At 41.5% G+C, this 24971-nt stretch overlaps 1 protein-coding gene across 4 annotated transcripts in view; it reads left to right on the top strand.

The window, feature by feature from the left end:
• The window catches only part of plxna4 (plexin A4), a 219770-nt gene that overhangs the window by 18678 nt on the left and 176121 nt on the right, over window positions 1-24971 (top strand). For all 4 annotated transcript variants that reach the window (XM_046379466.1, XM_046379467.1, XM_046379468.1 and 1 more), the window contains exons 2-3: window positions 7801-9149; window positions 20485-20667. In XM_046379466.1, coding sequence (XP_046235422.1) covers window positions 7905-9149; window positions 20485-20667 — 1428 coding nt within the window. In that variant the 5' untranslated portion in view covers window positions 7801-7904. The remainder of the gene's footprint in view (window positions 1-7800; window positions 9150-20484; window positions 20668-24971) is intronic.

Genomic DNA, 24971 nt, shown 5'->3' on the forward strand with positions numbered 1-24971 from the left:
CAAACCCAGCATCACATGTTAAATTAACATCAGAGAGATTTGTGACACTTAGTGTGCTTGTGATTGTCTAGTTTTTTCAGCAATTGACGCAGCTTGAAATGTAGCTAAGTACAACAGTTGTTATAAAAAGTACTTGTGTAAAATTGAAATGGCTGATTTTTAAAAAAATACTAAAATAAAATCACAAGGACTCAAAAACAAAAAGAAGAAGTACAGTAATGTGAGTGAATGTAATCAGAGCGGTCATGCCAAAGCACTGCAACACAAAAGCAGTGTTTTCCAAAAACACCCACAATATGTAACAATGACAATGATCTTTCTCTTATGAGAGGCTGTTGTAGGAAATATCAAAATCCTGTGATTTAAAGTGATCCGTGGCTTTTCAGAGTCACGATTGTCATCACTGAATGTGTTGCTTAAATTTGAAAGCCGCTGCATGTAATTCAGTAGTAGAGGTTTATATGAACCAAATTCTGGGTAAATCGAAGAAAACACTTATGATATAATATGCGGTCCAGTCATAGTGAGCACATATAGTCGGTCATTGTTCCTTCTCCACTTGCTCTATTTATTTTGACTGCTGCAGAATTTGTCTGGTACCAAACGTTCGTCTATAGCAGACTGAACAGGGTAGTATTCCTTTGAAAATGTCAAAATTTAGTACTAGCCTTAATAGTTAAACATAATGTATTCCTTGCAGCATGTTTGTACTTGTGAATACTGGCTTGATTGCTACATCTGTAGCGCATAATGTTCTGAGTCTTTCAGTCAGTTTTCTGTCATTCATATGATATGTACCCAGTTGACAGTACAATCCTAAGGCTTTCTTTATAATATCAACAGCTCTGCGGTGGATTAGACCTCCTAACCCCGATCTAGACAGGGTATCTGGTGACAGTAATCCATGCTGCTAATCCACGTCTTGATGTAACCAAGGACACCCGCCTTCTCTCTCTCTGTCCTTTTTTCCCTTTTCTGCTGCTGCCTTCCTGAGAGAGATGAGCGTGCCATCTGTTTTGTTTATCAGCAGGGGTTATCTTAGCCTGATAGGCATGTTAGACCTGATCACTCCATCATTATTTAAGTTTTTGTCTATTTGTCTGTTTACAGGTTTGTTTGTGTGTGAGTAATAGCGCTGCACAATTATTTCTTATTTTACATCTTAATTTTTCCTCACTCTCCTGAATAAAAAATGGAAGCCACATTGATTTCTTTATTAATATTTGTCATTCTGGTAAGTGTCTTTGTTAATGTTTGTCATTCCCTTCAATATGTTGTAACTGCCCAGAATAATATTGGTCTTTATAACCACATAGGAATGAAAACAGTTGTTGGTGGCTGGTACTTTCACAAATACCTACCTGAAAGTGAGAATATATATGAAGGAACAAAAGTACAGTTGCATAACTATTGACTGAGACAAATAATTATTATTGCAAGATTATGCATTAATTGACCTATTAAGTCAATATAAAGTTAAGCTTCTACATTACAAGATTTGTGTAAGAAAGAATGGTTGGTTGGTGTTGGTTGTCAAAATGGTAATGGCTTGTGACTCCTTCTGCGCTGTGTCTCTTGCTAATTCTCTCATTTCTGTGGGCAGGCAGACTGTGCTGTGTTGTTGTTTAGGTTCCCTCTTAGCTGCAGCTTCTCCTGAGCTGCATACTTGGATAGCAGGGGCCTGTGCTTTTATTTTCCCCCCTGCCACCAGCAAGCTGAAAAAGCCTCAGTTTACTTTGCTCTAGTTTAATTTGGTTTTTGCCAGTGTTGTAGTCGGGGGGCATAATGTACTGTTGTTGGTGCCAAGGTACAATGCCAGTTTGTATGTGTGTATGGAAGGGGCATTCCTGCTCTGTATGCTTGCTGTGTTTGTGTGTATTTTATGCAGAAGTGTCAAGTTGGAGTGTGTGTCGTGCTGCGTTGTGGTCTGGATGTTTGTGCATAGATTGGCAAGTCTGTATGTGTTCGTGTTTGAGTGTGTGCATTTGTGATTGTGATTATGCTGGGTGAGTGCAGGGAGACTGTGTTTTCCCCCAGTCCCAGTGTGTGGCTGTGATGCAGAGTGACGCTTATTCCTCTGATCAGTGCCAGAGCTCAGCAGGGGAGGGGTGGGGGGTGGATGGAGGTTTGGGAGGAGGGAGGGAGACTTCACCACTCCAGTCAGTACATCCACTGACTTTGGGACACACATCTCTGTCAGCTTGTTATCTTTTTCTTCACCCTCCTCTGTGTCACTGTCTTTCTCTCTGTCTTTCTGTTCTGTCTTTCTCTGGCTCCTTCACATGCATGTTCTTACTATCTTTTCTAACGTCCAGGTCTGTGTCTCACACATTCTACTGTTAATGCTGCTACTTCTCCAAAGCAGCTCCACCCAAAGCACCATGGACTGTCATATGCCCCACCAACTGCCTCTGTTCAGTGAGATGACAAGCAGTAGGTTACGAAAGATGTAACCAACCTGCCAAACAGACAGAGTTTAGCAGTCTCATAAGAGTAGGTGCTTACCCTGAAGCAGTGTTATGAGAACCTTATCAGGATCCCGACAGCAACCCGCCACCATGACATCACATCATCCAGGAAGACACGTGCCCATAGTAGGCAATAATGGTCGACATACACCATTCTCAGTGTTGTAAAAGCCACGAAAATGCTCTTGGTCTGGAGAAAATGTTAAAAAACAAGCATAAAAACCTGCCTGCCCACTGTACAATATAGGTAGCTGCTCTAATCAGTGACTAATAAAACCAGACTATGAATGAATCAAGCTGTTATCAGTGATTAACCTATCACTATAACCTACCTACTATTTAGGTACTGCAGGTGTCTGGCAGTTTAATTATTTCAAAGCATAGTCATCAGAGTCTAAAAATAAATTGTAAATTTTAGTGGATGCAAGTGAGACATGATGATGGGAGAGGTGTGATCATTTCCTGTGAAAATGCCAGCTATAAAATTCTGTATGCACAGTCTTTTTTCTGACCATTTTACAAACTTGTATGCTTCCAGCCATCTTTCGCTCCCTCACACAGCAGTGAGTGACCTTCTCGTGGCTGGGGCAAGACGTGCTCCTGACATCTCTGAAACCTCCCTGACCTTTCTTACTTTTCACTTTGCATGGCTGGCTTCTGTTAGACTTTACTTTTCTCCACATACTGTCTTTTCTGTCTCTTGTAATCTTTGTCGTCATTGTGCTCCTGTGCCACATTCAGGTATGTTTACTTGTTATGCAGTCGTCTTAATTGTTGCCTCTGTGAGCTTGCAACTGTCATTCATTCACCTCCTTTCACTCTGTGACAGATTACCTTAGATAAGTGTGCAAAAATCTGTTTTTTCTTTTATGAATATAAAGGATTGTATAATTACCCTACTTCTTACTCACTCATAATCTCCTAATCCCATTTGACTCATAGTGTTTTTATGAATGTGATGGTTATTTTTAAATGTATTTGCTCTATGAGAAGTTAAGCTGTTTACCAAAGACTTTGACAGTTTCTTCATTTCCAAGTCATTTTGTCGACATAAATGCCTCTGCTCCATCAGAGTGTAAATGGCAGATTATTTTGTCGAGGCTTGCTTTTTGTTGTGTCTCCTCCAATTGTCATGTCTGGCCTTGGCTCTCCATTACACACTCTTTGCCAAAGCAAAATGGCTCTTGACATATCCATAATAGCTTTGCCTAATACCGTTGTCCCTGAAATTAGCTTTGCAGCATCAAAATCCTTTTTTTTTTTCTGACCCCGGGCAGTTAGTAGCAATTGATCTTTGGATCTAGTTTGGTGTTTGTGTCTGGTCTGAGGTTTTACGCGGTATTTCTGACTTAATGTTTTCTATATGTGTGAGAGGTAGAATGAAAAAACAACAAACATCATCTTGTTTAGGATGGGAGAACAGATTTTATCCATCTGCTGGCACCTTTCTGGGGTTTAGCCATGACGATGCCACATCAACTGATGCAGCTGAGACACAACCAGAGAACTAATAAATCTCTCCTCTCCTCTCCTCAAAGCATGTTAATTGTTGAAGTCACACATCTATTTAAATGCCATTAATATCTCCTTTTTAAGCTATGGTTTTGGAGATGACGCGTTATTTCTACTGGCTGGCTGCTGACAGCATTTAAGGACACAGAAAAGGAAAAGGGATAACAGAAAACACTCCTGTTATTTTCTAAAGACTGGGCTCAAATACAGTTTGGAGTCTCACAGATGGAGATAATGTGCAAAAACAAAGCAGATGCACACACGCAGTGTTGACTTTGCACTTAGTTCCAGCGACACTGGAAATGTATGAGTGTGGTGCCAGTCGTGAATTCATTGGAACTCTTTGATATCTGTGGATTGTCAATGTGTCATTGTGTGTGTGTGTTTTGTGAGTGTGTTTGACAGTTGAGTGAATCTGGCAGCCAGCCCAGAACAGCTAGCTATACACTCAGGTCACAAGTCTTAAAGCCCCCTCTACCTTTTGCATCTGCCACATTCAAAATAAATTTTTTTCCCAAACTCCATCAGTCAGAGCAAGTGCGAGTATGTATTTTCTTAAAACAGAGAAAGTATTTTGCCAATGTAATCTAATGTTATTTTCCTGCCATGCCATACTTCGCACTTGTTTTCATACCTTATTGTTTTCTGTCCTTTTCAACACAGTATCTTACCTCATTTTAATATCTATATAATTTCAGGTGAGGGAAAAGGCATGTACTAATGACTTTCAACTGGATAAAGATAAAATATGTTTTAGAATAATCAGTCCTTTCGTATGTGTTTGTGTGTGTGCTTGCGTGTGTGTATGTGTGTGTGAGATAGTGTGTCTGATGCATAAATCGTCAGAACCAAAGCAGGCTTTAATTAATGGTGCTTGATGATCAGCAGGCAAAGGCAAACAGCAACTAAATGAGCTTGCCCCCCCGTCAGGGAGGATAATTGCATTTCACCAACAGATTCATGTGGCAGACACACTGCCATGGCAGAATACCACTGATGATTGTGTGAATTTTTTTTTTTTTTTTCCTTTCAGAGTTTTTAGTTTTTTTGTGCTTGTGAAACTCCTTTATTTCTCAGGGGAGACTAGAGGGAGCCTTTCTTTTCTATTTAGTTTTTTTTTTTGGTATTGTTTTGGATGTCATCTGTGTTTGAGTGTGCAAGTGTTTATACTCAGGAGGATAGGTAGATGTGAAGGTGGTATTGCAGCCTCTCCCTCTGTCTCTCACTATGTCTCGCACCATTTCTTTTCCCTCCTTAGCCCCCTTTTGTCTTCCCTCCTTCATCTCTGTCTCTTTTTCTATTAATAATAACTGCTGAATAAAGTTGTCTGGGTATTTCAGAGGAACGCTTTGTTATGGCCATACCTCCTGCTAGGTAAATGAGAGGTGGGAGCTTCACTGCTTTTCCCTGTGTGAGATTAATATGCAGCTCCCTTTTTTATTTTTAGAGGAACATTATGGGCTGACTGCCCTGTCATTACTTTTCAAGTAGCATCAGCCGTTTCTACTAGCTCTTCTCTCTCTCTCTCTCTCTCTCTCTCTCTATCTCTCTCTCTCTGTCTTAAACTTGCTTTTTCTTTGGTGAGTGGACACAATAACTGAAACACCTTACAGTGCATTTGCCCTGCAGCTAATACGAATTTGATGATTTTTTTTTTCTCACTCTTCCGATTGTGTTGATTCAACACATTTTTTTGTGGCAGCGTTTTTGATGGTTTAGTTACCCAGTAAAATATGTTTTTGTATGTCACTGAATTTGTATTAACTGCAGAGTGATTTTTGTATCGTTTCACAGCCTCCACAGACCCTGTATCCATGTCTCTCCCTTCCAAAATCCTGTCTTTGTCATAGCTATGGTAATGCTAGCTCTTTGACTCACACTCGTCTGTGCACAGGCGCACACACATCTGAACACATGTCACCTTTTCCATCTCTGTATCAGTTTTTATCCCTCTCATCATCCTCTTTGGTCCTCTTATCATGTGTTGAGAGGCTGTCTGCTTCTTTCTCCCTCTCTCTCCCTTTCTCTTTGCCTGCCAGAGGATGGAGAAGAGATTGGTAAGATTGCAGGGAGGTTGCATTTGACACCACCACAACTTGTGATTGCTTGGATATGAGCCTAAGATAAGATCTGTGGCTGGATAATGTTTGGTAGCACCACCATTTATGAGTGCCAGTTTTAATAGCAATCATAGCAAAAAAACTTCCAAATAACACATAAGTTATCTTAATGGCAAGAACTGTAACTGTAATGTTATGTCAAAGTTAATAAAGTTAAAATGAAGTGATTGTTAATTTATAATTTCTCTTGGCCACACCACAGAAATATTCAAATTTTCCTTGTCTCAATATTTATTTAACATTGTTTTATTTTTTGCTGTAAGCTAAAAACACAACCATGACATTGCTCAGTAAAACTGTCTCTTTTGCTGCTGGAGATTTGCATTAAGTGTAACAGGCAAGCTTTCGCATTGCTTTACTGTGAGTGACACTTCAAAGTTTTTCTGTCTTCACCCTGTACCTCTCACATAACATGCATGCAGATTGTTAAAAATCAAATCTGAAAAGAAAAGATGTTAGTGTTGTTTGTACTATTTTTAGATATTGCTAGATCATAATGTAAGTACTATGCACAGTTCAGTATTTTAGATAAAGTTAATACTAAGTCACGGCTAAAAATCTTTGTTGATCCATAGTCATAAAGGACTAACTATTGTCTTTTCAAATGACAGTGGTGGCATTTTGATTTCAGGAGTATGTGGGTTGACCACACCAGAATAATACAGTGAAGTTCCATTTCCACTTTCGTTCTTGTGTGTGTCTGTGGAAAAATAATACCTGGATATTACCTGGTGAGAACTACTCTTCACACAATCCAGCTTGCCACAGGAGAGCCCTAATGAGTATGTGACACACACAGGGGAACACCATGTTTACAGGAAATGCGCACATTTCCGCTTGATAATCTGTGCTTGTGTGCGCCGTGGCTCTATGGTGGTGTAGATATAACAGTTCTACCCACCATATTTAAAATTTTCATGAAAATGGCATGGTTTTTACATGTTTGTATGCCTGTCTGCTCTGGCTGTACATGTAATGCTGAGTCTTTGCAAATGACCTAAGGACTATAGGGAAGCTTATTTTTGCAACCACTTGCGTTTTTTCCCTAATTGTTCCTCTTCTGCGCATAACCCTCTTTCTTTTGTGTGTGTGTTGGTATATTAAAGAGACAAAGAAGGTCCTTTTCTCTCTGCTAGCACTGTCAGCAGGTGAGCTGCCCTATTGGGAAAAAAGAGAGAACTCGCCAAAGCATGCAAATTGCTACTCCAAGGGGAGAATCAATTAGGTGCATATCGGCTGGAGCAGAAAAGCAAGGATGGGCGGAGTGGGGCAGGGGTCCATGCAGAGAGATGGTGCAGAGCCATGCTGATCACCTCCTCTGAGACAGTGCATTACTCCACCTCTTCTGTCCCCTTCCTCAATCCATGGACTCATCCCACTGGCTAAAGCGCTCTCTGCATACTGGCTTTTGAACCTCTACTCTGCCTCAGCCTCATTCCTTTTTTGTCCAGCCCATTTCTTTTCTAAGTATAGATTGTGCCAGAATCTCAAGTGTGTGGCCTCTTCACCTGTTTTCCTCATTATTCTTTGTAATGATGCTCTGTTCTTATGTGTGCCAGATAAAATTAGACCATAGATAACATAAAAGAGTCTTCATATGCACAATGTATATATCAGTACCATGTGACAGTTGCCGTGAATGTGTAGTAATTTTGTTCATATTACTGGTTTTCACTGGTTTTTATCTCTTCCCTCTTTAGGTACATAATGTCCTCCATTTCAAAAGAGGCTTGATCCTGATTGGCCGACAGTACTGGACTGTACCTCCTTCCCTCTCCTCATCACTCCCAGCCTCTGTACAGCCATGACGTCCCTCACCAGGACACGGACCTGCTTTTTTGTTTGCTGCTTCCTGTCTAGTCTGGCGCTTCCTGTGACGTCACAAACAGTGGTACAAGCCCCACAGGCTCACAGTGCCGGCTCCCAGGTGATCACAGCGTCCCTTCAGGAGGAGGAGTATGCATCATTTCGTGCTGAGAATCCTGAGTGGACATTCAACCATCTTGCGGTGGACTATCGCAATGGCAATGTTTATTTGGGAGCTGTCAATCGCATATACAAACTGTCCCCGGGCTTGGAGGTCCAGGTGTCCCATGAGACTGGCCCGGATGAAGACAACCGCAAGTGCTACCCGCCACGTATCGTTCAGCCCTGCAGTGAGCCATTGACACTCACCAACAATGTCAACAAGATGCTTCTGATGGACTATCGGGAGAACCGATTGCTGGCATGTGGCAGCCTCTACCAGGGCATTTGCAAACTCCTTCGCCTAGATGACCTCTTCAAACTAGGAGAACCCTTCCACAAGAAAGAGCACTACCTCTCTGGTGTCAACGAGAGTGGCTCTGTGTTTGGTGTCATTGTGTCATATGGCAATGCGTCTCCAGACATGCTTTTTGTAGCCACAGCAGTGGATGGCAAGCCAGAGTACTTCCCTACTATTTCTAGCCGCAAGTTGGCCAGAAACTCGGAGGAGGATGGCATGTTTGCCTATGTCTTCCATGATGAGTTTGTAGCCTCTATGATTAAGATCCCGTCAGACACATTCACTGTCATCCCAGACTTTGACATATATTACATTTATGGCTTTGCTAGTGGGAACTTTGTCTACTTCCTGACTTTGCAGCCTGAAATGGGTGGTGGGCCCACCACTGGGTCCTCCTCTGCTGGACGGGAACAGGTCTACACCTCCAAGATAGTCCGCCTTTGCAAGGCAGACACCGCCTTCAACTCCTATGTGGAGGTGCCTATTGGATGCATTAGTGGCAATGTGGAGTACCGATTACTTGAGGCAGCCTATCTGTCCAAAGCTGGTGCTATCCTGGCACGCTCACTGGATGTGGCACCAGATGATGATGTTCTGTTTGCTGTCTTCTCAAAAGGCCAAAAGAGGCGTCCACGCCAGGCCTCGCAGGACTCTGCATTGTGTGTGTTCTCTCTGCGGAAAATCAACGAGAAAATCAAGGAGAGACTGCAGTCATGCTACAAGGGTGAGGGCACGCTGGACTTGGCTTGGCTCAAAGTCAAAGATATTCCCTGCAGCAGTGCGGTAAGTACGAGTAGTAGAATGTACACACACACTCGCACTGGGAACACAAACACAAATTCTGGACAAATGTTTACTGCATTTGTATGTGCTTTGTGTGCAGAAGTGCACATCTTCTCTACTATTACATGTGGAACTGTCCTCTACCAGAACACCAGGTGTTGAGCAGATCTGAATTTATTTTAGAGTTTATCAGAACCACTCATTTAGGGAAATGGTACATATTAAAAGAAGCCAATCAGTGATGATTTCTTATAGCTTCTAAATGATGGACACTACAGGTGAGTATCCCTGGAAGGAAATCAGTTGTGAAGGCTCTTCATGTCACTTTAATGAGCTTGGGTGCACTGTGGGAGGCCTTCGTGAACACTGTGGTCTTGGGTGGGTTCATGCTCCGTCACATTACGATGAGATCTTAACCATCCACCGCCTCTTTTAATCCGCTCACCCTTTCAACAATGCAGCTGAATGCTCAGCCAAATTACCATAATTCCATTCTCCATAACAGCATTACAAATTCAGTGATTCATTTCATTTGATTTCTCACTTTGTGCACATAAAAAAACAAGGTTAAATTGGGTGTTACGTGTTTAGACCATCTTCACAAGCTTCAAAGCTGTCTCATGTACTTTTTTTTTTAAATTCATATTATGCCATTAATAAAAGCTGCCAACCCCAAGAAATACAAAATGACCTTGATCAGAGAGCATTTGTTATTTATCATGTATCTCTACATATTGTAGCAAGCATGACTAAATGGGCCTTGCTCACTTGCCAATTTTGAGTTCAGAGAGGTGTGGATAATGGGCTAAATAACACAGTCTATTTTTCCACATACAAATCAGTTAACAATGTATCTATTTTGGAGTAAATTTCCTTTAACTGGTTATGTAAGTATAGTATCTTCGTGACTTATGAAATGAAACAAAACTTGGTGCATTCAGCCTCAATAAACTTTGTGCCTTTAGGGATGAAGCCTGAATGAATGCACCGGTGAGCAAAAATACAAACATTCTACCAAGAAATATGATCATTGCAATGACGAATAGTGTCTTCGTTACTTAGACCACTCATCTGTATTATCTATAAGAGCTACAAATGGAAAATTTATATAGCCACAAATACTTGCAACAAGAATTTCATTGCTCGGTTATGGTCATATTTCAGGAACATAAATTTGATCCTCTCACTGCTTCTCGGTCCATATTGTTCTGACCTTAGCCATGCACTATCTCGAGACATTATGAAGTTGACCCTCTCCCGTGTTTGGTTCTGGAATCGCAGTGTTTATCTATTAATCCGTCTCTGGCACGGCACACGTTCCGGGGCGCCTTTGTCTGCTGCTTGAGGGCCTGATAAATCATGCCTGGGGTGGAGCTGTCAGCAGGGAGAGGAAGTGTGAGGGAGCACGCAGGGGTTAGCGCTGAGGAATGATGCCATTTCAGCATGCACCACAGTATCGCCACCACCACCGCATAAATTAGACCCTGCTGAACAAGTGACGGTGGACTCTGCAGGAGATAGATGAGTTCTGACACGCATACACACATACACACACACACGTGCACACGTGCCACCACACTTTTAAGTATGGCTATTGCAGAGATGGTGAAGGTGGCTCTTAAAGGCAGAGGGAGGCTTTTGACAAAGTAGAATAATAGCAATAAATACATAGTTATGTGAAAGGCTTATTAGGTGATTTATGAAAATGTGGATCAGGTGAGTCCAGGCTTCTGTAGAGTGGAGCTGACGCTACAGCCATAAATAAGGAATCCTATTTAAATACATGGACACACAAACACACATAAATCAGAGGTAGATTGCTTGAGCATTAGTAAATTAGTAGATGTTAATGAAGGCTCTATATTTTTAATGTATGTAACATGTTGCATGTTTAGATGTAGAGTTATTGGCAAATTCTGCTCTAATGTTTGTCTGTGATGCATGGTTGTCTTCCTAATATCCCAAAGTTGATTTTGTTGTGTTTTTAAAAAAAAATCATTAGTTCTTAGTTTTTGATTAATTCCTTTGGTCCCTTAAATGATGCATGAGTGGGAGCAACGAGTCTCCGATATCTTCAGAAACATAGTTTAAACTCATCGTTCACATCTACTCCACTGGGTGCATCCCAGTGATGTAGAGTTCCAGCACAGTGTGTGTACGCTCACATGCTCATGCTCTTTCTTGAACAAGATTGCTCTGAACATTGCGAATGTCAAAGTGCTTTATGGGTTACTGCACTCATAAAGTACTGAGGAATCACACGACTACATTAATATCTAATCAGGGTCTTTTTCTGTTGCAGCTTTTACACTTTTCTTACATAGTCTTGCTGTATTTTTTAGTCTTTTTAAAACCTAAAATCTAATGTATGATGCAGTTTATTCATGTTACTCATAGGGCAGTCCAGAATGTCATTTTTGGGGCTTTGAAGCTTTTGTGAGGATTTCCGAATATTCATGCAGGGGGTGATGTTTTAGGTTTAACCTGTAGTCCTTATGAATCTAATGAGAAGGACAGGGCAGGAGGGGAGATGACAACCAGAAGTCTTGGAAGTGAACTTGAGGGTTGAAGGAGTGCTCGTCGCCCCTGTGCCTGCAGAACAGAATTGCTCCCATGTTGCTTTGTATTTGTGCCGGTTTTGAGAGAAAACATCATAAAGCAGCTCATTTGCATTTTCTCAATGTATTTGTTTTCACTTTGTAGTACTTGAGGACCTTATTTATTGTGAATTTGCAATAGCCATGGACTCCTTGGAGAAGGAAACAAGGATCAAGGATCAAGGAGCTCTTATTGTCATACAAGCTCACATTTACATGCTTATGGTATGAAATTAGGACTCAACAACTGCTGTTTCTGTTATATCTGGAAACCAAATTCCTTGGGGAATAAAAACAGGCAAAAAAATATATATACAGTTTTTAATAGAAATGTTTAATAACAAAATTGACCCTCAAAGTAGGTGTAAATGTGTTCAAGGACACAGGTACCTTTACAGTCCTGAGTAGACACTTACTACTGTCAGACCTTTGTTGCTTTATACCATCTTTAAGAGGCTTTCAGTCAGAGTGGGAGAGATGAAAAGAGGGAGAAGCTGAGGGGAAAAAAGTGTATACAGAGAGTAGCATGATGGGTAAGAGAGCAGTAGAGAGGATAGATGGTTTGAGCGGGATGGGGCGGGGGTACGTCCTCTCTCCCCCAAATGGCCATGCTTGACTGAGCCACATAATGCGTGCTCAACAGTATAAGTCTGCAAAGGGTCTGCATCCATAGATCATTGTGAAGTGGCATGTGACCTATAAAAAAAACGCTGCCTGTTCCCTACATGTTCACTGTGTCAGCAGAAAAAAACAGAACAACAAAACAGCAGGATCGCAATAAATTCACTCTCTGCCCTCTTCTCTCTCATCCTTGATTCATTGCTCACAGCCCGTGTTGCTCTTTCCTCCTTTTGCCTGTCCTCATATTCGAATAAAAATAGTGTCTTCTCATCTCCCCTTTATTTCCTCTTACATGGTTTTCCATAAGCATACAAGCAAAAGTGCTATCCCCACACCAGCGCCCCACCCTCCCAAACATGGATGAGAAAATTACAAGGTCGCTTGTAAGTCCCTGACAGGCCACGGCCATCCCCTCATCCCTTCTGCTAATGATCATTAATTACATGTCATTAACTAACATGCCACGGGCTATTCTTCCACATTTGTCATGTGCTATCGACTTCACATTCTGAATTCACTCCAATTAATTAGATTATTCTACTCGGCCGCTGTTTCTTTGAGTCTTTTTCTTGATCTCTCTCACAGTCCTCCCAACACACACATGCTCACCCCTCCCTCGTTTCATCATACACTTGAAAGGACATCTTGCAATATGACATTCGCTGTCTTCCTCCCTCCGTTCATTTTCCATGTTATTGACTCTTTCCTTTCGTCTTTTTTGTTCTGTATTTGACCAACATTTGAATGGTGTTGTCTTCTGTGTCGACCATCTCCGTCCCTCCTCTTTATGATTGCGAAGCTTAATCAGTAGCTGGCTGCAGCTGATGAGTCAGTCTCGGCCACATCCTCAGGAAGGGAAAGGCTAGTGGATTCATTAAGAACATCCAGACTGCCCCCCCCCCCACACACACACACACACTCCATCCACATATCTGCTACCCTGCTCGCTGGCTGGCTCGCTAATTAAATCTCCATACAGGATACCACTTGCTAAAGGTCAGAATTCATCACAATATCATTATTCTGTGATTAAACAAATGTCTCCCGCTTCCTTCACTACACTCTGCTGACTGGCCTCCACCTGAAAACACACTGGCTGAATATAGTGGCTTCATCTCTTTGCCTCTTTCTTTCTTTTGATAAACTCTATGGTGTGCTCTGACTCTCTTTCCTCACTATCTAATTTTCTTACGCTTACTTTCTGTTGTACAGGACTGTACATTATATAAAGTATCATATGATAATTTTGCAAAATACGTTGAGTCACCGATTAAATTTATCAAGATCAAATGCATTTCAACAACTAACCAAATCCTAAAGCCAATACAATAAATAATGCCTTTATGAAGTTTATTGTAGTCATACAATAAGGAATTATGAGCAACCTGAAATATATCTCTAATACTTAAATGAAAGTATAACACTTTTGAATGAGTTGCAGTCAAATGACCACTGATTTGAATCAGCATCCCTTTGACACATCATCAGCCAAATAAAAATGTGAGAAATGTTGTATTGGATTACGATGGATGTAACTAAGCACATCTAATAAACTGTCAACTCTGTGTAGTTTGTAATACATGCAGATTTGTTTTGTCTGAGTTTTTGTCAATTGAGTAAATACAGTTTCAGTTTTGTCTGGAAAAAAAAATAACCTGACCAAGTAACCACTCCAAAAGAAATAATAAAAATGCTTTTTGTGTTAGGAAATTAGAAAATTCTGATTTTGAAATCTATTTTCAGCTCCTAGTTGTTTGTGAATTATTCTTCCCCCCTCCTAAACTTCTGGCCTTGGACGTTCTCGTACCTTCTCCCTCTCCTGGCTCTGCTTTGGTGATTTCTCAGCTACTCTCCAAAAATTGTCATGCTGTTTCGTTTGCTCCTGATTTGATTGTTTTCCCTAACCAATATTTATTATCTGTTGTAGCTGCTCAGCTAGCGGTTGGCAGGTGCGAGCATCCGCAAACATGATTTAACAAAATATCACAGGCTCATCAGGCCCGCCTTCTCACATTGGGATCTGCCAACAGAACACCCAAATAAATCAACTTTGTTTCAGGCACACCCTGAGAAGTGTGTGCACAGTCTGGTGTGACCATACACACTAAAATCTGCACCATTTTGCTGTTCTTTCCAGCTTTATTTGGTGCACTAACTTGCCCTATCATTCCCCATTTTGCATTTTATAACTATACTGATCTGCCAAGATTGATGGCACATCTTCACTGAGATGACATCACTGTTGAGCATTGAACAACCCTGTGTGTCTGCCCTTATACATACACTCTTTTCTTACTTCATTTCTAATCATTGTGACTGATTTCCGAAACAGTCCCTGAGGCGCCACACAAAGGGAAAGTTAAATCTACTTGGTGACAGCTCATGTACTCTGAATTCAAACTGAATTTTGTGCACAATTCAGTCAGAGTGTTGCAAAAAAATGCTCTCTTTTGGAATGCCGTGCGGATGCCTTAACACAACGAAACCAAACCCAAGCCATCAGAAACAGATTCACAGTGACTTGTGCTCTTACCAAGGAGAACTCACGCAGTGTATAAATTGCGTCATAGAAACATTTTACTGGTGCTTGCGTTCCTGCTAATATGTTTGTACATGCGTAATCAGAAGTAATTATGTTTGTTTGTAACAACATTTGACCAGCAGGGCTTTGATGCTGAGGCTTCTCTCTTCCTTTGGCACTCTACATCTAAATCATTCTGTTTTTTTTGTTTCCTAAAACAGGCATCTGAAAGCAGAAGGGCCCTTACATGACTCAATTGGGCATAAAGTTGGGCATTTTCCAAAACAGACAGTTTTTGTGAAGAGGGAAATAGGAAAATGATTTATGGAGACAGGACACAAGTGGGAGAGTACATTGCACATCTCGCTGTGTGTGTGTGTGTGTGTGTGTGTGTGTGTGTGTGTGTGTGTGTGTGTGTGAGAGAGAGAGAGAGAGTGAGTGACACAGTGTGTTCCGTCACGCGTTGCTAGTGTGATGGAGGGCACCATGGATCAGTAGTCAGACAGACCACGTCTTGGCACGTTGGCCAGTGGTACATCAGACACACACACACACACACACACACACACACTCTTACTCACAGGCAAACAAACAAATGAAGAGTAGCTTTTAATTTAAACCGAAGACCCAAATGTTCAGCTCTACACCACTGCAAGCAGATCAGAGTCAAAGACGCAGACTGAAGTCATGTATGGTTTGCATAACTCGACCACAGCAGGTCTAACACAGAAGAGTCCATTGACAAGATCGTAATGATGACATTTGGCAACCAAAATTTGTAGGCCAGTGCTGCAGTGCTCACATTATAATACTGTTTTGTCACACATTTTCCCTTTATCAAATAATTACAGCTACTGGTATGACTGCAGCCAGTCTCAAATTGCACACCGGCAGCTGGCAGTTTAGTTGCACCTGTCTGAGTCTAATGCTGTCTAATACAACAGTCCTGCAATAAATCCCACCTCCATGAAATCTTTCCTAACATTTCAAATAGTATTGGGGAAGACATAAACACATTCTGCATACAACAACGTACAAGTGCTTTCATTCAGATTACCTAATTTATCCATTCTAAAAGATAAAGCCTATGAGTGTAGTATGAATAGTATCTTGTCATAGATATGTTATATACAAGAAATAAAAATTCAGTATGCACTAAATGCTTAGGATCAGAGCTAACAACAGAACAAACATTCTCCTGCATATCTTGATATGTAGACCAAATAACGAATACCGATTTAGCATATTCCTCACTTCACAGGCACTCACTGTTTCTGCAGGAGTCATACAGCCAATGTTTTAGCATAGTTAAATTGAATGTTGACATTATATCTTACAATGAACACCACAAACCCACTTAGTCATGACATAATTTTCAAGTGCTGCCAATCATCCTGGCAGGTCAGTCATTTAGCACAGTAGGGCTACAGGAAACACAGGATATTTAAGTGGCTGATTATACAAAGAGCAACCATGAGGCTGTATATTTTATTTTACTTCCCTAGTCTTTCTTTGTCAGTTTTCCCATGTAATCACCAGTAACTCAACAGTGAGACAGGCTAACCATAAACAACAGTTATGAAGAATATGTGTGAGCTAAAATGGATTCAGGAAGAAAGTCATGCTGCTGCGTGGAGTATAATAACTGCATTAAAAAAGAATGGCTAGAGGTGCAAGTAAATGGAGGCTCCAACGGTTGAGCAGTGACATGAAGGGAAATGTCTCTGTGGTTAATGTGTGTCATTAACTTCGTGAACTTGCAGCCAATGGAACAGTCTCTCACAACAGTACAAGCCCAGATTAGGCCATACATCAGAGAGTGTTGGAGAGCGGATCTCTTTCAGTCCCCACTAATCGCATTGAGCAACGCACTCTCTCTCTCTCTCTCTCTCTCTCTCTCTCTCTCTCTCTCTCTCTCTCTTTTGCGTGCGCCCGCTGCCCCCACTCTTTCTCTACACTCTGTATCTGCTGATCCCTCTGCACAGTCCAGAAGAGAGCTCTCTTTGTGCTGTTGCTGGCAGACAAACAGAAGCAGAGAGATGGATATGGCTGAGACTGACCCGATTCTGCCTCAGTGTCTGGCCTCTGTCCAAATACGGAGACTCTGCTTTCCTGTCCCTCTGTCTTGAGGGAGGAACCCCCGTCCTTCTCTGCTGTTGCTATGCTGCGGGACGCTGGTTGAAGTACCTAGATGACCTGAGCAATAAGAGTTTCTGTGTTGTATCTATACATCGTACGTGTGTACAACTTATGGTATTCATACAAGTAATAACTGAGTACCCTGTAATGGAGGTGCGTGAAGGCCTCAGTCATTATTTTCTTTACTATTTCACTTGAACGTGTTCATCAAAATTGCATCAGTTCTTTGTGGTGCATGCAATTAATCTGTTTGTGAGAGTAGTTGGCAGGGCTTGTATGTTTAGTTCTTAATTATGAATATCTAGGAACATTTAATCGTGTATTACAGAATTTTATAATTTGTTTCTATGCAGAGTCAGAGCAGAATCGGCCTGTGCAAACAAAGCTCTCAAGGATGAGATCCTTTGAAAGTAAAATAAATAAATAAATAAAATTAAAAAATGATATAAAGAAGATGAAAAATCAACCTCAAGGTCTAAAAATCTAATCTCAAGTTAAGACAGGAATGGTTGTAAAATGGTCACCGTCTAAGTTTGAAAATGCTTTAATTAGATGGGCCGAGGAAAAGAAGAGGGACATAATGCACAATCGAAGCAGTGGCAGCAGTGTCGTATTGGCACACAATGTCAAAGGCTATGTTGATATTATTTGGTATTCTGACTAGCGACGTCTTGGGCATCACAAGTACAAATGTCATGTTTTGGTTGTGGTGTAATGAAAATGTGTCTGCTTCCTGAAATTTCTGACAGACATAAAGTGTATTTCATTAGATTGCAGAATAGCGGCACAGCGATGGTGGCAGTGATTGGCAGCCAGCAGAAATAATACAGCATGTGTCAGTGACAAGAGATGAATACACATACATTTTAACACCCATAAAAACATCCTCTTCCCACATATGTGTCACTCCTCACTTACACAGACACACACACACACACACACATATGTGCTGACAGAAGCAGACAGATAATATGAAATGATTTTTAATGATGAAAATCACTCTCTTGGAAAAGTAGTCAATCTTGGGAGAAATTGCTGCACCTTTAAGAGGCAGCATTCAATCATGAAGGCCCCAAATTCTACAAAGTACTCCATTTTGCCTCTGATCGACCCTGTTAACCTTTGAACCCTGGGGTGATGATTCCTCTTAAAAGATGGCTACATAGAGAAGGTATTTGTTTTTTTTCACACGAACGAGTAATATGAACACAAATGCATAGGAAAACAGCTTTACTGGAGCCTGGAGATAACCTACAGTAAGTGGACACAAGTTCAGATCAGTGTTGGCTTGTTAGTACATCAGAAAGAAAGAGGAATGATGTTGATTGTGATGTGTCATCTCAGAAAGGCAGGTAGTGTAATACTGCAAACAAGAGTGATATTTCACTGTGATTTTATGGAGTGACCCTGGCTCTTATCAGAGCACCATGAAGCTAAGACTCGTAAGACAGACACATTCTTGACAATAGCTCATTGTGAAAAGGTCACATGGTGGGGGGGTGTTGGTCTACTTTAATATGTTTTTGTTGTACACCAGTATTCATCTTTGTTTACTCTCTTGGGCAATTCAGTCTTTCATTGTCGTTTGTCTTCTCTCCTTTCTCTATCTGCCTTTGGTCTTGCTCCTATTTGTCCTGATTTCAACCCTCTAACCATATGACATGATCTTGACCCAAAATCAGGTCGTCTCTATCGATCATTCATACCGCTTCATATAACACCCATGTTATAGCCTGAAGCTCACTGTGGCCCAGACCAGCCATGTTCCATTTGTCTAATGAAAGCAGACCTCATATTTCCTCTGTGGCTCACTCTGAGGCCTCTGATGATGATGGCCTTTAGTGAAAGGTTGTGAGGAGACACTTGGTGCTTGCAAGATTGATCGAGAGCCCAGGAGATGCACTCCCAGAGGGAGGAAAAGAAAATAAGACATAAAATAAAAGACCCTCTGCCCCCCCAGAGCATCCCACTTCTGACAGCTCAAACCAGTAGGCAACTGTAGATTTGAAATGTTTTGATAGGTTTTAAGCCAGATGAAAGTCAAGGTCTTATTTGTGCATAATCACCCTGTTCTTGTGAAGCTTAGAGTTTTTGGTTACATGTGAGGGTAGACTTGTATAAACCCTAGGTATTTTGCCATAAGCTTCAAGTTAGATCTTAGTGTCTCATTTTTTGCTTTACCTGACACATTCCTTGTTGTTATATATTAATTTTTGATAACCTAGTGTAGTGCTTCAAATTAGCTATTGCATGCACGTCTAATCATTCATATCAAACCAATACCACATACAATGTATTATTATTAATGTAGGGCTTCATATAAGCATTGAAGTTAGCCGGCAAGGAATTACTTTTCATCAGGTCATTATGACAGCATTTGTATTTCATAACTCATACCCATTATCTCACCTTACCACTGACATTTTCTGTGCATTTTGAAAGAACATAAAGGCAGTGTCCACTGCCAAGGCATTTCTCCCTACAGGAAATCCACCACATGGCTAAGCTATTAATCAAGAGCAGGGCCTACTTCAGTCCTAAACTCAGTGTTTCATATCCATCCATAGACACCGAATAATGACCAATCCCCAGCACCATTATTCTCTTATCAAAACCCATAAGTCATTCTGCCCACAGTGACTGCTATGAATATCCCGCCTGCAGGAGAAAACACATGCATGCAAACACAAAATGTTGAGAAGCGCAAAATATGAAACACGCACATCTGTATTTAATCACAAAGTCACAGCAGCGTGCCGAGACAGAAAGCATAACAGATGAACCTCCATCAAGAGTTTTATCAGAGTCTCCTAACGCTAATCCTATGTAGAGGCAGTTTGGTGATTTGCCTCTGTGACGATGCGGCACTTCTCTCTTTTTATTTCACTCGTTTCACTTTGAATCATTTCACATCGAATATCTTGCTGCACTGGCATTTCTGCAGTTGCTGTTGCGTTGGTTGGACGGTGGGGAATTGTGCCTGACAGAGCAGCCTCTGGCGCTATTACAGAGCAAGCGCCTGACTGCAGTCTTCTCCCATCTTCATCTCTCTCTCTTCTTTCCACTTTTACCATTCACTGCTTTTGGACCAGCAGACGCACACAAGCATACAAATACTCATATTGTCTCTCGCATACAAACTGAATCTCCCCATGTTCATATCTCTCTCTGTTATAAAAAGAGTCAGAAACAAAATATTGTTTGATATTTACATTAAGCTTGATCTTAATCTTGAGCTCTTCTTTGCTGCTTATCAGGTCATGTGTAGGTTTGTATCTGGGTAAACATGTTCTATGCTGCTGCCAGACACTCTGCCTAACTTACAGCCAACCTTCCTCCCTGAACATCTCGGTGGCAAACAGCTTTATCGGTCGTCAAAAACATTTGTCTAGTGTGCATGAGGGAAACGGAATAAGATTTATAAGAGACTAATTTCCCTTCTTTTTCTCCACTGCAGCTCTTGACCATTGACGATGACTTTTGTGGCCTCGATATGAATGCACCTTTGGGCGTGTCTGAGATGGTGCGTGGCAAGCCTCTGTTCACCGATGCAGTTGACAAAATGACCTCCGCCATCGCCTACGTCTACAAGAACCACTCTCTGGTCTTCGTGGGCACAAAGAGCGGACGAGTCAAGAAGGTAAGGACCAAGCATATAGGAAGAGGGGTTGCGGAGCTGACTGAACTGATGAAGGCAGAGATTTGGTTTCCCTCTTTTAGAATGTGGAGTAAGGGCTGGGAATTGGGGACTGCTGGATTGAAGGAAGGATACTAGTTGTAAGGCAGATTGACTTTCAGGCAAATCAGCTGAGTTGGCAGTATTTGTAGTTGGAAGAGGCATGTGTGTGTGTGCATGTGAAAGAGAGGGGAAGTGAGGAAGGAGTAAGTGTGTGTACTTCCCTGTAGAAAGAATTTGAGTGTGTTTATGTGTATGTGTTTTGAGGAAGGGGTGTATTGGGAGAACCCCTGGGGGGATTTTGTTTCTAGAGCCAAGCCTATCTGGTATCTCTCAACATCCTCCTCATCCACTGCACCATATATCACACATACACTTGTATACAGCCAGTATCAGGAGTATCCGCTGTACTTTTCTTTCACTTTGGACTTTGAGAAAATTCAGAGCCCTGGGGGCAGATTGTAGCACACATCAGCATGTTGCAGGACTTGCTAGACAGCGCAGATCAGCATGTTGCAGAATCGATTAGACAACGTTTCTTATCTGTTTCTTGAGGCAAATTGAGGGATCAGAATAGGATGAAATACTTAATTTATTAAGATATTCATGTTATTACATAATAACGTATCAGCTCAAGAAAGTATACAGCCTATTATAGTCATATTTGTTGTATATAATTTAGCTTTTTTTTTTTTTAACCTTTTTTGTGTCTCGTAACTTGGTAATGTAGTCAAAGAGTATCTAGATTATTATAACATTGTCATTTTAGGAAATGAGGTCTAATGGCTTTGAATCTCCAGCAAATCTGTGGAATTTTCATAGCAGCTCGGAGTGTCAGCCATAGCGAACATCTTTGACCATAACTGTCTCGCTCTTGAAAAACATGTCACATTCTGTGTGACGGCAAAGCCCTTGGCTAAACAAGATTTGTCCCCTCAGAGTTAAACAGCAATGGATAAGCTGGGTTTTGGTCTGTTGTGGCTTCCACCTTAGACTTTCCTCGTGGCCCTGTGCACCCGCCCTTTGCCGGGATAATAGGATGATGCACTGCTGCTGGGTGTGATAGAAGGGTGGTAGCTCCTGTGCTTTTACTCATGCTTTTTTGCACTCACACAAGCATGTGTTGCAGGACCATGACTGAGACTAATTCTGGGGCGGTTAGGCCAGTGAGCCTCACGGGCCCTGGGAAAACATCATAACATGGAGAGAAGGAAAGAGAGAAGGATGGAATGAGTGAGGGAAGCAAAATAAGGTTGATTTAAAAAGGAGAGATTGAACAGAGAAGGACTATAGTCCAAAAATGTTTGTCTCAATGGGAGGAAGATCATTTGGTTGTATGTGGCACAGTTGAAGGGAGAAAGATGGAGAAAATAAATAAAGAGTGAAGAAAGTTAAAGAAAAATGTGATTCAGGCTAGAAAGAGCAAGTGATGTCAGGAGGTGTTTTTCTGCCCATACATAGCCAGACTTGTGTGCTGGTTTTTACATTGTTTGTTTTTGTTGATTATGGGCCCCTGTCTGTGTTTGTTGTTTTTGTTCTGCACAGGAGCAGAGTGGTTGAGGCAGCAATTTGTTGTAAGACAACCAATATGTAGGCAGACGTTTCAAACAGGGGGAATATGTAATCATATTTAATACCTGCTGCTAATCTGTGATGGTAAGTGCCAGTTAGAAAGGGGAAGTTGTTGCTGTGAGTTGTTGTTTTCAGGATTTTCTGGACATTGTTTTTGCTTCAGTATGTTAGAAACATTTTTTTCCCTGGTTCTCTTTGTGCTTTTCTTTTTCCTTTGCTTGGCCTTTCTCCAGACATCCCTCTCAAAACCACATATTGGCACTTGAGAGAATTGTGTCTGCCGGAGTTCGGCAATATGCTCATTCAAACTCGACATGAATGAAGATCAGATCGTGCACGTTTGATATATTAATGCCAAGAAACCCCACAGACACATGCCATCTTTGACAAAAGGTGATCAATATCCGGTGTCAGCTTGGGCGTACACACATGCACACACAGCCCCATTACAACCCAATCCTCCCCTCCCATGTACATACTTCCCCTCCCCTGTCGTTAACTGTATACCATTAGATGACATCACAAGCAATAAAAGACAACAACAAGACAATAAAAGGTCTGAGCTTCAGTCCACCTCCTTCATCAGTGACTTTATAACCCCTCAGCTAATGGATGTTGATTTATATACAGTCCTCCACCTTACTTTTTTCATTCCTCAGCCCCCCTCCTCCACCTCTCTCTCACTCCTTCTCTCGCTCTCTGTGTTTCACTCTTTCTATTTTCTCGGTGTTATTTATGATCCTGTGACTAACACGTCACCCTGAATAAATGTAAGCATTACGGTAAAAGAGAGCGGACTTGGACTTTAATGTGACTGTGTTTGGGTTGAGCTAAATGTTAGTGTTTACAGGCTCACATTTATGACATCATGAAGTTAAGCTGGGCAGGAAGCTGAGTGAATTAAATTCAATTTGCTTGTGAAATTGTTTTATGTAATGGGGGTGAGGGTAAAATTTTGTTTGTATAACTTGACTCACGGTCCAGCTTACAGACATGGTTGTCCCTCACCCCTAAAGCTAACATTCACTATCACATCTGCATAACTGTAGCTTCAACCTAAACTACATATCAACAGGAATTGGAGAACAATATTTGAGAAAGACTTTGGTGATTAGACTCCATTAATGCTGAGAATCTTTATATAAATTTCTGTCGGCCCATGAAGAAAAGATGTGTTTCTCTGGAGTGTGGGAGCTGCTGGTTGTGGTGATGGAGAAATTCTCGGGTAGTGCGTTTTGTAGTGGCTCTGAAAGATGAGCAGAATGATGATGATGATGTTGTGGGTGTGGGAAAGTAAAAGTGACTGAAAAATCTCAAAAGTAAGGATAGCCTGAGAATACAAAACAGATATTCACCCGTGGAAGAACAAAGGAAAAACACAAGAGAAGAGATCTTTTTACATTGAACTTTCACCAATGCTTTTGTTAACCAAGTCTTTGCTCTGGAACAGTCCTTTGAAGAAACTGAATTTTTCTGACTTGGCTCTCATAGTCTGCCAGTTCTAAGCCCATCCTCGCAAAGACTGTAGTACGAGACCACACACACACACACATACATAATCCACGCCATAGATGTTTCTGATGCTCAGTGGCTTTGTTGTGTGAAGTCCAGATTGACACAGTCTAAGCTGAATTTCATAACATCTTCCTGTCAGCATGAAACAGACAGTGCTGTCAAATCAGTAATATTCTGTATATACCCACAACTACCGCTATGCCTGTCCTTCACTGTCTCACAGCTCTCGCATATACACCTCCATCACGCCTTCTTACCACTCTTTATTCCTGCCTCGTTTATATCTCTTTTAATTTATAGAATATATCTTCACCACACACTCTCGCTATTTTCATTCTCGTTTCTTTGCTTACCCTCCCCTTCTCCACCTCTGTTTACCCTCTTCTCATAATTTCCCTATTCAGTTTCCCTTCATCTCTCTCCCTCCCTCTGTCTATCTGTCCATGGCTGAGTGGAATTGCTGTGAGAGCTCTTTGATGACTACCTCCTGCCATTGGAAGTGAATGGACCATATGGCTTCTGTCAGCCTGTCCGTCGGTCAGTTTCTGTGTGCGTTGGTCTGTGGCTTTTAGGAGATGGAGATGTGATGGAGATAAAAGGCTGTGGCTTGGTAAGGTTTAAACCCATTTACTGCAGGTCAGTGCACAGCAGCAGGTCAAGGGGAAAGCCTTAACCCCCTGCAGGCTTTAGTTTATGGTCATCTGATCAGGCTACACATTAGCATGACAGGTACACATCTGTGTGCACACGTGTATGATACTCACACACTGCATGTGATTGCATCTATTGAAATAAGCACACATGCATGCATCAGTGAACACTTGCACCCACAGACTACTCTTCTGGACAAAGGCTGACCTGGTACCTCTGTGGAGCCATGGATGGAGATGTGGATTTGTGGAAGTGAGGGAGGTGTGAAGAGAGAGAAAACATGAGATTGAGGGCCACCTGCTGAGGTGCTAATGCATCTCCACTCTGTCTGTTCCGATGGGGGAACATTGGCGCTCAATACAATCAGCAGCTAACCTTGAACTTGACAGAGGCATAAAAATGAGCAAGGAAGTCGAAACCCCTAACACACGTGTGTGTTTTTGTATCCTAGATATAACCAGTTTATAATAAGCACTGCCAGAAAAGTCAACGTGTAAATGCTTTTTGGAATGATGATACAGAAGGGAAGA

This window comes from Scatophagus argus, chromosome 22 (genome assembly GCF_020382885.2).
Source record: "Scatophagus argus isolate fScaArg1 chromosome 22, fScaArg1.pri, whole genome shotgun sequence".
NCBI lineage: Eukaryota > Metazoa > Chordata > Actinopteri > Scatophagidae > Scatophagus > Scatophagus argus.